Here is a 14,439-nt window from a genome sequence, read left to right on the forward strand (position 1 = left end):
GATTCGATATGCTGATTCATTACGCTCCGAAGCTTCCTAAAGCAGTGTTTTGAAATCGGCCATCACTAATTAAGTTGTTATTTTGTTTTTTTTGGCGCACCAAAAACATTCTCGTTGCTTTACAATATTAATATTGAACCACTGTACTTACATGAACTGATTTAAATATGTTTTTAGTACCTTTATGGATCTTGAGAGAGGAAATGTCATTGCTCCCTATGTAGGCCTCACGGAGCCATCGGATTTCAACAAAAATATCTCAATTTGTGTTCCGAAGATTAACGAAGGTCTTACGGGTGTGGAACGGCATGAGGATGAGTAATAAATCACATTATTTTCATTTTTGGGTGAACTAACCCTTTAAGAAAAAAGATTTACGGAATTACGCCCAGTTGTAACTTTAAGTAAGCAGCATGTAATCTACTGAAACACTGCTCACAAGATATTTTACTTGGTAATCTGATGTAAAAAGAATCTGGCGAGCTCTAATCTGATTGCATGACATTAAGCTTTTTTCAGTCCGTCTGGGTTCAGCAAGTGGTACAATGAGTGTTTCTGAGGGGGAAAATGCTAACACTTTATTTTAGGGTTGAAGTCTCACTATTAGCTAGTTGCTTATTAGCATGCATATTACTAGGATATCGGCTGTTTATTAGTGCTTATAAAGCACATATTAATGCCTTATTCTGCATGACCATATTCTACATCCCATAATCCTACCCAATAACTAAACTTAACAACTACATTACTAACTATTAATAAGGAGTAATTAGGAGTTTATTGAGGCAAAAGTCGTAGTTAATAGTTAGTTAATAATGAGAATTGTACCCTAATCCACAGGTTCCCAACCTTTTTTACGCCAAGGCCCCCCTCCTCTCTGAATCAATACTGCACGTCCCCCCCACCCCACTCCCCTTTTTTTTTTAATTTACAAAAACATTTGTATTGTAGTGTTATTACTTTTCAACCCCTTGTTATTATTTCTTTAAAAAAGAAACTCAAGATAGATTTAAACCTTCAGAGTTATTTTTTGCATTTTTTTTTTGCAGACAATTCTTTACCGTACTTACTCTGCTCAGTAATACAGTAACTTAAACAAAAAATAAGCACAAGTCAACCTGCCATACCAAAATTTACCTGGTAAAACATACCTGAATTAAATACTATGCGGATCCATTCAAAATGATTAAACACATATCACACCATTCACTGATCCTCTCAAACTTCTCCAAAACACGCTTTTTCGGCGAGCGTCCGTTATAAAACACTCACAGTACATTAATTAACAACTACGCGAATATATTGAACTATGTTCATGCAGAAATACGATGTTATAGCGATCAGTGAGTCGAGAGCACACATGTGCGGTTTGTTTGCGCATAATAACGGACTCGTGCATGCCTTATGTGTGTCACTGTAATCGTCTTTACCTTCATTACAATCGTCATTCACCAAAACCTTTTTAGCGACACTGGTTTTCTTTTTCCAACTGAGAGAGTTTGCGTTTTGAGCCATCATTCAGTCTGTATTTCACAGCAGCACGAAACGGCCTGGGCTGATCCGAAACAATCACAGAATACGTACAAGAGAGATGGTGCCTTGTTTTAAATGTATTTTTTAATTAATTTAATTTATCTTTTTTAATGTAACATATTAATAATTAAATTAATGAATTATATGAATATATTTAAATTAATTTTAAGTTATCTAGCGGCCCCCCTGGAGGATCACTGAGGACCCCTAGTGGGCCGCTGCCCTGAATCCAAAAGAATAATTACTGTATTTTGCCATTTTTGCCAGGTTACTGGTGTCAGATCTTTAAAAGATTTGAAAAGAGTTTAGAGCCGTGATAAAGATTGTTTGAGTGTTATTTCACAATTAGTCGAATGCAAACTAGCAGAGCTGTGTTTAGCTTTGTTTCTGTACTTTTGAACAGGCAAAAAGACTACAAACGTTCTGCTATTTTTCTTAAAAACCCTTTGTAGACATGGCAGCATCATTATTTTAAAACCCTTTTTTTCCCACCGTTTTATTACTGTGGTATAATCTGTTTCAGATAAACCTATAGCACGTAAAAACAAAACTAGGTCACTTGACTTCTCATTCAGATGGTTTATTCCTGTCTTCTAATGTGTAGTTATTGAATAAGCTACAGTGTGGACCAGACTTTATGCCTGTAGTCAAATGTCTGGCTATGCAAGGGAGCAAAATTCCGGAAGTGCCAGATCTGGATCCACAAATGAAGCCCTGCAGGGATGTCTATACGGAGACTGCTTTGTAGTTGCTGCGTTTCATATGTATGTGCCTCTTTTATTTGTTTGTCAAGCGTCAAATGTGTCTTTCTAATGTCCCGTCTCCCATCTCCTGACATTATCTGTTTCATTTCTGTGTTGTGGTGGTGCTTTGTGTCTCATGTATTGATGTTGAACATTCCTTACACACTCTGCCCTTTGACCCTTGACCTCATTTTCTGTCCTGTGACTGTCTGGCTGTCTCTACAGGAGGTATGTAACCAGGACAGATCTATCCCATCATTCCCTCATCTCAACCTCTGCTGCCTATTTCCATCTCCTGTAACCTTCATTTAATCCTCTCCTGACTGTCATTCAAGGCCTTCCTTCTTCCTGTCTGTAGGCATATGTATATAGTTTAGTTGCTGTGCTCTAACTGCTGCTGCTGGGGTCAGAGGTCAGTTTAGTGCACGTGGTCAGGTTTATTGTCACACCTCCACTGTATTGTCTGGCTCTGGACAACACAGATTCCTTGTTTTCTATGTAATGTCCCAGTAGACCTATATACTTTCTAATAATAACGGTTCACATTATACTCACACAATTGTTATGTGTTCCCCTTTAGCAGTAAGCAGTGGGGAGCTTTTTCCACTCAAATAATTATGGTTTTTCTCACTAAAAATATCCCTGTTGGGTTTGTGGAAATGTACACTGGAAAATGTTTGTACTCCAGCAATGAAAGGACTAAATCAGATTACAAAACAAACATGCACTTATTTTGAGAACAATTATTATGAATATATTTGCTTGAGAAACATTTAACTTTGTTTATTTGTTAGTTTGTGTGTTCAATTTCATTTCATTTAAAAAGTTTACTGCTGAACTTCCAAAAAATAAAAAAATAATCATTTTCCCACCTTAGGTTCAAAGTATCAGGGCCAAAATCACCAAAAACATTAGTCAAGTCAAGTCACCTTTATTTATATAGCGCTTTTTACAATGCAGATTGTGTCAAAGCAGCTTTACAGTGATAACTAGTATGTAATTTTGGCTGCACAGCAGCTTTAAAAGAAAATGGTGTCATTGTCCAGCTTAAGTAAGTTCAGTATTGATTCATTCCGTTGTAAGAATCAATAGTTTAGTTAATTTAGTTAATTTATCTATATCAGCACTGGAGTGAACTGTGATGTCATCATCCGGCTCAGTTCAGTTCGCATACAAGGGTGTCGATGCAGGTAGATCAAAGCACTGTTGAATTTCAAATGTCAAGTGTCCCCAACTAAGCAAGCCAAAGGCGATGGCGGCAAGGAACCCAAACTCCAACAGGTGACATCAGGTGGCAATCAGGTGTTAAAATAGAGAAAAATTAGTATTCACTGGACAAAATCTGTTATAACCTGTTGATATTTTACCATAACAAAGTTTGTTGAGGCCTGTATCAGCATAAGTATAATGAAAATTACTTCTTTTTGAGCCATGTGGTTTCCCTGAACAGAAAGAGCAGGGACAAAGAACCGTCAAGCGTCAATGACGTCAGTTTTTCTGTATCAATGCAAACCCGAGTCCATATCCTGTGGAAGTGGATTGTCAGTGCAGAAAACAGCTTCTTCTCGACATGTCGACAACACAAAACAAACTCTTCCAGTCTCAGCTACAGCTACAGTGTTCGAGGATGGGAACATTACACAAACACCAACAACATTAACTTCCTTCGGATGAGATGTTAAATCGAGGTCCTGACTCTCTGTGGTCATTAAAAAACCCAGGATGTCCTTCAAAAAAAAGTAGGGTGTAGGGTGTAACCCCAGCATCCTGGCCAAATTTGCTCATTGGGTTCTGTCCATCATCATGGCCTCCATATCTACTGTTTGGCTTCATCACTCTGTCTCCTCTCCACCAATAAAAGCTGGTGTGTGGTGGGCGTTCTGGCACAATATGGCTGCCGTCACATCATCCAGGTGGATGCTGCACATTGGTGTTGGTTGAGGAGATTTCCCCCCTTCCATATGTAAAGCGCTTTGAGTGCAGAGAAAAATGCTATATAAATGTAACAAATTATTATTATTATTATTAATACTGAACTGAAAGAAACAGAGGGCTTAAATACACAGGGCAATATAATTAACAATAACTCCATGTACTGTCCAAATGACGGTACCCTGATCTTTGCCCTGTAGGCCAGGAACTAAGAGAACCCTGCATGTGTCATTGGGGTTGTCAAGTCAAGTCAAGTCACCTTTATTTATATAGCGCTTTTTACAATGTAGATTGTGTCAAAGCAGCTTTACATTGATATCTGGTACATTGTTTGACTGCACAGCAGCTCTTAAAGAATAGTGTCAATGCAGGCAGATCAAAAGCACTGTTGAATATCAAAATGTCAAGTCAAGTGTCCCCAACTAAGCAAGCCAGAGGCGACAGCGGCAAGGAACCCAAACTCCATCAGGTGACATCAGGTGGCAGACAAGTGGCAAATTGGTGTTAAAATGGAGAAAAAAACCTTGGGAGAAACCAGGCTTAGTCGGGGTGCCAGTTCTCCTCTGGCCAACAGTGCTTTGTTACAATTCAGGTTGCTATCATAAGTCCAATAGGATCGCAACATTAAAAGTATTTATTTCAGTTCCATCCAATTGAGGATCGTATTCATCACGCCGGTATGGACGGTTGTTGAGGAACTGTGTCGTGGCTGTCGTGTCGATGAGGCCTTCACAGGGGATGATCTAGTTGACTCAATCTCTGCTGATACTTCAGGGCTGCGTTGTGGTCGTGTCAAGGTGCAGGTCCTTGGTCTCACCTGGATACGGCCCGGATCCGGTTGACTACGGTGAACCTCGGGATAAACAGAAAGACTAATATTAGCGTAGATGCCATTCTTCTTCTGATGTAACGAGTACATCAGGTGTTATAGGAAGTGTTCCCGGTTCCGGCTGACCTAATTTATGCAGCCTAATAATCCTTTAACGGATTTGGAAATATAAATTGGTAATGTGTTATGTGTATGCCAGGTTAAAGAGATGCGTTTTTAGTCTAGATTTAAACTGACAGAGTGTGTCTGCTTCCCGAACAATGCTAGGAAGATTGTTCCAGAGTTTAGGTGCCAAATAGGAGAAGGATCTACCACCTGCAGTTGATTTTGATATTCTAGGTATTATCAGCTGGCCTGAATTCTGAGATCGCAATAGACGTGAAGGACTATAATGAATTAGGAGCTCGCTCAGGTACTGGGGAGCTAAACCATTTAGTGCTTTGTAAGTAATTAGCAAGATTTTAAAATCTATACGATGTTTAACAGGAAGCCAATGCAGTGTTGACAGAACTGGGCTAATATGGTCATACTTCCTGGTTCTAGTAAGAACTCTAGCTGCTGCATTTTGTACGAGCTGTAGTTTATTTATCAGGCGAGCAGAACAACCACCCAGTAGAGCGTTACAGTAATCTAGCCTTGAGGTCATGAACGCATGAACTAACTGTTCTGCATTTTTCATTGAGAGCATATGTCGTAGTTTAGATATATTTTTAAGATGGAAGAATGCGGTTTTACAGATGCTAGTAACATGGCCTTCAAATGAAAGATTGGTATCAAAGAGCACACCTAGGTTCCTAACTGACGACGAAGACTTAACAGAGCAGCCATCAAGTGTTAGACAATATTCTAGGTTATTACGTGAAGAAGTTTTTGGTCCAAAAATTAGAATCTAATTTTTGGACCAAAAATATCATCATCATCCCTTGTGTCATCATCCCTCAACCATACTGATCTCTCACCCTATGACGACCCTCATTTCCCATCTGTGAGTTGCATTCAGTGCTATGAGCTGCATTGAATGTGTCTCTTGCTGCCATCTTTTGTGACTGAGGTGGCGTCATAGATGAATATCGGAGACGGTGAAAGTAGAACATGGGAATAGAATTGCAAGTAGGGTACTGCAGAAAGCATGACTTTAATCTCTCTCTTTTCCAGAGGATGTGCGTTCAGCATCTGTGGGACGATGTTGGAGTCAGGAGAGGGGGTAGATAAGCCTGCGGCAGCGTTGTGCTGGATACACCACGTTATTACAGCCAAAAACAGAACAGAAGAGTGCTGCTCGCATTGGAATACAGCAGGGGAAAGATTGCAAATGAGTCAGAGGCTTTAATGTATATGAGATCATGCAGTGTGTGGGGGTGTGTGAGAGAGACGCTTAAGTCTTGCACTATTTTCTACAGCATCATAGTATGTTTGCCATGAGATATGCCATTTGATTTGATTGTAAAATGCAATCTAGAACACTCTCGTAAGGTCTGTCTTCTTTGCAAAAGACTGTTGTGTGACTGTTTGTGAGGAATAAACCAAATAAGGGTAGCACTGTGATCCAAGCTCTCTTTGACATCTGTCTCAAATAACTTCTCTCATCACTGCAGCATTGCTCCCGGACATTTCTGTTTTTGCTTGCTGTGGTCAGTAGTTGAGATCGAGTTGGAGTTGTGCACCGCTCTTGTGAAAAAGAAGTACACTTTAGTATACTTTTAAAAAGAGTACTTATTACAGAAAGATCCAAATGGAATTGCAAAAATAATCACTGCATTGTTCTAAGAAGTCCTGCCCAAATTTACACCACTGGTTTTGCCAGGAGACAAAAAAGTCCTAAAGTCCCTGTCTGTTTCAAATGATGCACTTGATATAGACTTGTGGTCTTGTGGCCTTAAGTTGCATCATGTGTCTGTGAAGTCCACTAGACTGTAATGTCCCATTTGTTATGAATCCCCTGACAGCAACATAGCGTCGGCCCAGATCCGGCCCACATCTGGTCCGAGTGTAATCCACATGTACCAGATGTGGGCCGGATCTGGGCCACACCATGTTGCTGTCTGAGTCAGAAGGGTGTTCCAGAGTCTCTTCATGACTTCATTGTGTCCTTTTGCTGAGCCTGCACTGGAGATGACTTGTCTATGTTGCATTATGCCACTAGAATGATGACCACAATGGTATTTAGGACAGGGCCACAGTCTCAGACTCTTCAGGAAGTCAACCAATTGATGTTTACAGAGGGTTGTCTCTGTGTATTAAAATGGACAGGAGAAGATATTATAACATCGAAAAAACCTTTAAGATAATGTCTTTCACTGTGATTATGGAGAACTAATGGAGAACTTGGCCAGGGATGCATTTCCCAAAAGCATCGTTAGGTTAAGTAGATCGTAGAACCATTGCCACAAAAGGTCTCTACAATCAACTTAGCTCATGATGCTTTCGGGAAACGCAGCCCAGATCATTTGAGTGTACACCAGAAGATATTGTTGATGATATTCCTGAAATGAGAAACTGGAGCTGTGTTACTGTTGCATTGGCTCTAGTCAGAAATTGGGTCATTGACCTTGTTTTAGTTTCTGCTTGATGGTTCTCCTACAATTCATCAGTTCTGTTTGAATTTCTTTGCAGGTGGACGAGTAAAAACTTGGAAGAGGAGATGGTTTATTCTGACCGACAACTGCTTGTACTATTTTGAGTACACGACAGTAAGTAGATTGGTTTTCGTCTTTATTGTATTGTTGAGTAAGTACATTTCTGGACTTGTGCTACATGTTCATGTCCTGTCTGAGGGTTTGATAAGTTATTCTTGTCCCAAATGCATTTTGATATGTTTCTCCTGCTTACAGGACAAGGAACCACGTGGAATTATTCCTCTGGAGAACCTCAGCATCAGAGAGGTGGAGGAACCCAGGAAACCTGTGAGTGCCCAAACAAGCTTGAACGTTAGAGCTCATGAAAACCTCATGTCTTATAGTATGTTGTGTCTCCTCATGTAGAACTGCTTTGAGCTGTACAATCCCAACCATAAAGGGCAAGTGATCAAAGCGTGTAAGACAGAGGCAGATGGGAGGGTGGTGGAGGGAAACCACGTCGTCTACAGGATATCAGCACCCACACCAGAGGAGAAAGAGGAATGGATCAAATCCATTAAGTAGGATTTCCTGCCTATTGAACATATTCTAATGGTTAAATAGTCTTGTTCAGTGCTCTTGTCACTGGCTGTCACCCATTACTGAAGAAATGCAGCATACAGTGATGATGGTAACTCTGATGAGCTGCCACATTGTCAACAACAACAAGCATAGGTACAACAACAAACATAAAATGAAGGCAGTGAAAAATGTGGTAACATGATATACCACAATTTTTTATTTGCTTTACTGTAATGAGAATGTGATTATTTATTTATTTATGCATTACAATAATGAGAATGTGATTATTTATTTATTTATTTATTTTTGCATTAAAGTAATGAGAATGGGGGGATTACTTTATTTTCATAAAAATAAAAAATCCTAAGGTCCCGGGCCCAGACATGTTACTGACATGTTTTGTGTCCAGAGCTGTGGTTTGGTCCAGATTGGGACAGCAGTGGATTTTAACAGCTCTATAGTCATGATGGTGTTTTGAATAGAAACAGCAGTCTCATCACACAGCCCCTCATCCACGGCCCTGTGTTTTCATGGGCGTCAGTGGAGATTAGTCAGAGCTTAACCCCCCCCCACAAGCCATCAACTCCACAGGACCAACTGACCTGTTGCGGTCCTCGTCTTTCCGCTAATCCAGTCCTAACACTAGCGTCCCTCATCTCTCAGAGACGTGCTGGAGGATGAGAGGCTTTATCACAAGCACATTTTGCCTAGTCGGCACAGTTATGACCCACTATCCTTATCTGCTTATCTGTAATCACGCTTTATACGCTCAGGATATTCAGTCACGCTTTGGAAACAAAAACACGGTCTTCTCATGGGTTTTAACTCATTCAGTAGAAATAAGTTGTGGCAGTGTAGCTGGTGGTTATGGCTGTGCAGAATGTGAGCTGACAGAGCTCAGAACTCTGTTTATTTTAACACATTTTTAAATCATTCTTAAGATGTCAGAATCTGTGTAGAAATTGTGAAAACTATGTTCGAAATACATTATTACCCTATTACATGCAGTGTATCCTGTATATGACTAGCTTTTTGAAACAGTGCACAGTAAAATAATACATTGTTGATGTATGACATCATCATATTGTATGTAAGTGGCATCCTGTTGTAATTATGTAAAAATGTAATTATGTTGCATTTGTAAAGGGATAGTTCACCCAAAAATCAAAATTATCCCATGATTAACTCACACTGAAGCCATCCTAGGTGAATATGACTATCTTCTTTCTGATGAACAAAATCAGAGATATATTATAAAATATCTTTGCTCTTACATGCTTTATAATTGGAGTGAATAGTAACCGATATTTTGAAGCCCAAAAAAGCACATCCATCCATCATAAAAGTAATCCATACGGCTCCAGGGGGTTAATAAAGTCCTTCTGAAGTAAAACGATGGGTTTTTCTAAGAAAAATATCCATATTTATAACTTTATAAACTATAATAACTGGCTTCCGGTAATGGCCGTACACAAGTTGAGATCCGGCGGAAGAGTGACCTCTGACCCGATGTAGGATGTAGGAGTATCGTAAGCTTAGACGCCTCTCATGGTTCAAACAAATAGGGCTGGGCAACAAATTCAAGCTCCTCTTCTCTTATATCGAAATCCTCCAACATTTCTTTTGTTGAACAAATTCTCATTTTAGACTTCTAATTTGCTTGTGCTCTATCCTCTGTGCTTCCACGTTCGTCAATACGCTATGCGTCGGGTCAAAGGTCACTCTTCCGCTGGAACTATTCACGTACGGCTGTTACTGGAAGCCAGTGATTCAAGTTTCTAAAGTTATTAATATGAATATTATTCTTACAAAAACCCATCACTTCAGAAGGCCTTTTTTAACCCCCTGGAGTCGTATGGATTACTTTTATGATGGATGGATGTGCTTTTTTGGGCTTCAAAATCTCGCGCCCCCATTCACTCCCATTATAAAGCTTGGAAGAGCCAGGATATTTTTTAATATATCTCTGATTGTGTTCGCCTGAAAGAAGATAGTCATATACTCCTAGGATGGCTTGAGGGTGAGTAAATCATGGAATTATTTTTGAGTGAACTATTAATTTTATGGTTGACAGTCCAATCAAAAGCTTTGAAGAAATACCAAGAGAGTAGCAGGGTAGTATTCTATTTAAACATAGTTAATAGTGTGCAAATTAAACACATTTCCCAGCAATAATAAAGATACGAAGAGCACTCACTCTGCACTGCATCACAATTTGAACTTTTGTTTTCACTTATTTTATCGCAGTGCGTTATGGGATTACCTAATCCATGAATTATACACTCAAATTTTGAAACAATGTTTCTTATAAAGCAGCGTAACCATTTAAAATTGCTTTAAAATTGTCTGGAGCTCACTTGTGAGGCCTTAAAATGCTGTCTACATAGGCAACTCACTAGGTTTTGGCACATAGATGTAGTCACCTCACAATGAAAGAAGCACTTCCTGCAGTGGAGGGTGAGTTTCACACTATGCGCCGCGCTAACAAGATTTCTAGCGTGAAAACTGTGGCAACAGCAGCAGAGCATTTGTGACTCTTCATAGAGTGCTTAGTAGAGCACTTGGAATGTTAGATATCAGTCAATATAAAACCAGCCTTTAATCTTAGCAGTCACTTTACACTGGACAAGACAGAAACGCCACTCAAACGCAGAAAATCCATGGGGGGCGGGGTTAAACGGGGGTGGGGTCTGTCCTCAGAAACCATGGAAACCAAACTAGGTCACTGAACAAACTATTTTCTAGGATGCAGTTAAGACAGGGGTGTGTATGTATATATATGCTGAATTTCCATATCAAAGATGCCGAAGTCTCTCTGCCTCTCCTCACATCTCCTTTAATTGGTTCCTTCAGAGCGAGCATCAGCCGGGACCCTTTCTACGACATGCTGGCCACCAGGAAGAGACGCATCGCCAACAAGAAGTGAAATCTCCATCCAAACCTCTTCCTCAAAGCCTGTTCACAGCAACACACACTGCCTTCTGGGACAGTCTTTGTGCGAGCGCATGCTTGACGGGTTAAAGAGGCCCAGCAGCTGAAGAATTAAATGTTTATAGTTCCTTTCTTTCTCATATAAAAACACAGCTGTCCTGATCTGTTTGTATTTGCATGGATGTTGGTATGTATACCTGGGCGGCTCGCTCGAGAGCCCAGAGGAAGTCGTTTATGAACTCTCACTACAGTATGTCAGATAGAAAAGCCATTTTTTTTTTAAAGATATGGCCAATGACCTGGCGGTGTGATCGACATGGCCATAATCTCTTATGGTGCTAGAAGACTTCTGTGTGCATGTGACCGCAATAGAAGCTCAAATAGACGTTAATGATCCAATGCCAACACTAGGTGGCGGTCTGGAGTCAGCTGGACTGATTTCATGTTGTTAGAGCAAATGTATAACATATATAGATTTAAGCTGAACTCTATGCTGCATACTATCATACTACTCTTACTATTTTCACCATATCTTTCTATGGCAGGAATAGGAAATGTAGTATACTAGAATTCAGCATCAGTTTCTGGTACCAGTCCATTAACCTTTCCGTTCTGCTCTTAGATGACACTATCTACTGTCACGTATGATGTTTTGATGTAATACGAATGAATTTGCTTGCTTTTGTGTTCTCTTTACAAGTATAGTTGAATATCTCTTTTTATATTTATTTTCTTTGTGAAATGATTTTATTCTACTCATAATTGGTAAACTATAGATCTAAGTTATGTGTAAATACTGTATACATTTGTCTTCTTTTTTTTTTTTTTGTGTGTAAGTACAATCTGTAGCATATAAATCTACTGGCTCTTTATTGTTAGGGCTCTTTGCTCAGCAGCCTTAAACTAATGTACTTCTGTCAGGGAAAAAAATCACCTTGTAATTCTGGAAAATGAAGTTTGTTTGTTTTTTTTTAAAGAAGAAAAAAAAAATCCAGTAGCAATTTATATGTGGTTGTAAAATAAAAGCCCTTTCCAAGGGTGGAATACTATCTAATGCCCTTTGGGGCTCCAGATTAATTTTTATATGTCTGTATAAGCTATTGGTCAAACTGTACATGAACTATAAATACATAAAACATTCATAAAGCAAAAACTTTTGTTTGTTTTTTTTCCCCCTCACACATCACACAGAGATAACTTTGGTCATACAGTGAGTGCACCTACTCTAGTGATTCTGGCACTCGTTTTTTGAAATTGCCCTAAATCACATTCTACGTCGAACATTTTCAGTTTCTTTCAGTATATTTAAGCAATATCGCAAGAGCAGAGCCAGCCTTTGCAATTTGGAGGCCATTTTAAAGAAACAGAGGCGCCAAACTGGCAGTAGGTGGTGTAGTCATTCAATCATTAGGTTTGTTCGAGATGGATCGGCGCTGGGCAGACCGATCGGTGTATGACATCAAAGTACCGCAAGAGCATTTGGAGAGCATGCAACTTGTTATGCTTTTGAATCGCTCTCTCAGTACTTTGATGTCATACACTGATCAGTCTGTGCAGCGCCGATGCATCTCGAACAAGCCTATCGTCAAACGATTAATTCAAAACAGCAAAGCAAATCACTGTCGCTGAGTCATTCATTAGACCGAATCATTCAAAAAATTTGGATTCATAACGAAACATCACTGTGTTGTTCGGAGACACGCAATGGCTCTATTGTGGATTTGTTTGAAACTATTTTCATTGGCGAAATGGAGCAAAAATTTTCCCAAGTCTAAAATGAAATTCACCTAATATTAACTTGTTCATTGAACTATTGTATGAAATCATATTTGTAATCGTGCTGATATTTAGAAAAACAGCACTCTATATTTATGAAACTCATACAGGGACATTTTTTGCCCTATATATGTTGAATTTTTTGGGGACGTTTTTATTCATTTTGGTGGCATTCTTGCTCTAAGCTCCCATTAATTTCCGACCCTGGTGTGTGTGCATGACGGCGGTGGGTGGGGCTGTTTTTCGAGTGCAAGTGGAGGTCCCTTCTGTTGCGAGGCCCGTTTCAAGTGAAATGCTATTGCGCAAGAGTGCTGTTCTTTGGTGAAGTCCTGCAAATAATCACAGTTATGTTAAAATACAGACTGAGGAACACATTTTAGAGACAATATTATCTAATTATCTAAATTGTACTGTTTTCTGTGAATGTGCGAGACTTCCGATTCATTGAGAATAACAAAGTGCCATAAATGGTAAAACTATCTGCACTACAAACCAGTGTTTATAGTTAAAAAGTACACTGTTATTCTTAATGAATTGGAAGTCTCGCACATTCACAGAAAACAAAGTGCGATAAACGGTATAATTAAGACAGTACATTAAAACAACGTAAGAAATAGGCTGCCAGTTTGCAATATCAAGCAGCATAATGAGTGCATTTGTACAGCTAAAAATAAAAAATAACTGGAAGAGGACGAGACGGGAAGCCTGAAACAATGAGTTTACAAATGGCCGAACTGCTGTCTTATCAGGCAATTACTTTGCAGGCAGAATATAGGTACAAATCTGACTTCTGAGGCCGTGTACCCTGTTGAAAAAATCCAGCATATGCTGGTTAGGTATGTTTTGAAGCATGGAAGTTGGTTTGAGCTGGTTTATGCTGGTCCTGAGCAAGTCATGAGCTGGTTTATGCTCATGAAAAATGATGGTCAAAAATGTACATTTACATAAACTGGCCACCAAGTGCAACTTTCAAACTCCATCTTTATTTTTTGGCTCAACTGTCACAGAATGGAAAGCCCAGGATTGTGGGATATCAAAGAAAACATCTATGCTGCCTTCAGATGAAGGTATCTCAGGAGACAGGAAGTGAAGCTGACATTGGATTCAGATATTCCTTGGAGCCTTCCTACCTTGCAATGCATCCTCCGAAGGCAGCATTGTTACAGGGTTAGTTCACCCAAAAATGAAATTTCTGTCATTAAGTTCTCACCCTCATGGTGTTCCACACCTGTAAGACCTTCATTCATCTTAATATCTTAATTTGTGTTCCCGAAGATTAACGAAGGTCTTGCAGGTGTAGAGCGACATGAGGGTGAGTAATTAATGACAGAATTTTCTTTTTTTTTGGGGGTGAACTAACCCTTTAAGCTTTCAGATGCAGCCACAAAGTTTTTGAACAAACAGATTGAATGAATGATAACTTAAAAAGTAATCTCTCTGTCACCACCTACTGTCACTAACTGAAAATCCTTACCATCAATGCACATATTGACTTTCTATATATATTGACAAAAATATAATATATAAATTATATGTATATATAGGCTACTCATACAGC

The 14,439-nt window shown here is 39.4% G+C and overlaps 1 protein-coding gene across 2 annotated transcripts in view; it reads left to right on the forward strand.

The window, feature by feature from the left end:
• cyth3b (cytohesin 3b) overlaps positions 1–12,258 on the forward strand; it is a 50,342-nt gene extending 38,084 nt beyond the window's left edge. For both annotated transcript variants that reach the window (XM_051887210.1, XM_051887209.1), the window contains exons 10-13: positions 7,651–7,727; positions 7,869–7,940; positions 8,019–8,173; positions 11,028–12,258. In XM_051887210.1, the coding sequence (XP_051743170.1) occupies positions 7,651–7,727; positions 7,869–7,940; positions 8,019–8,173; positions 11,028–11,100 (377 nt within the window). In that variant the 3' untranslated portion in view covers positions 11,101–12,258. The remainder of the gene's footprint in view (positions 1–7,650; positions 7,728–7,868; positions 7,941–8,018; positions 8,174–11,027) is intronic.
• Positions 12,259–14,439: the final 2,181 nt, after the last annotated feature.

Source organism: Ctenopharyngodon idella, chromosome 3 (assembly GCF_019924925.1).
Source record: "Ctenopharyngodon idella isolate HZGC_01 chromosome 3, HZGC01, whole genome shotgun sequence".
Classification (NCBI taxonomy): Eukaryota; Metazoa; Chordata; class Actinopteri; order Cypriniformes; family Xenocyprididae; genus Ctenopharyngodon; species Ctenopharyngodon idella.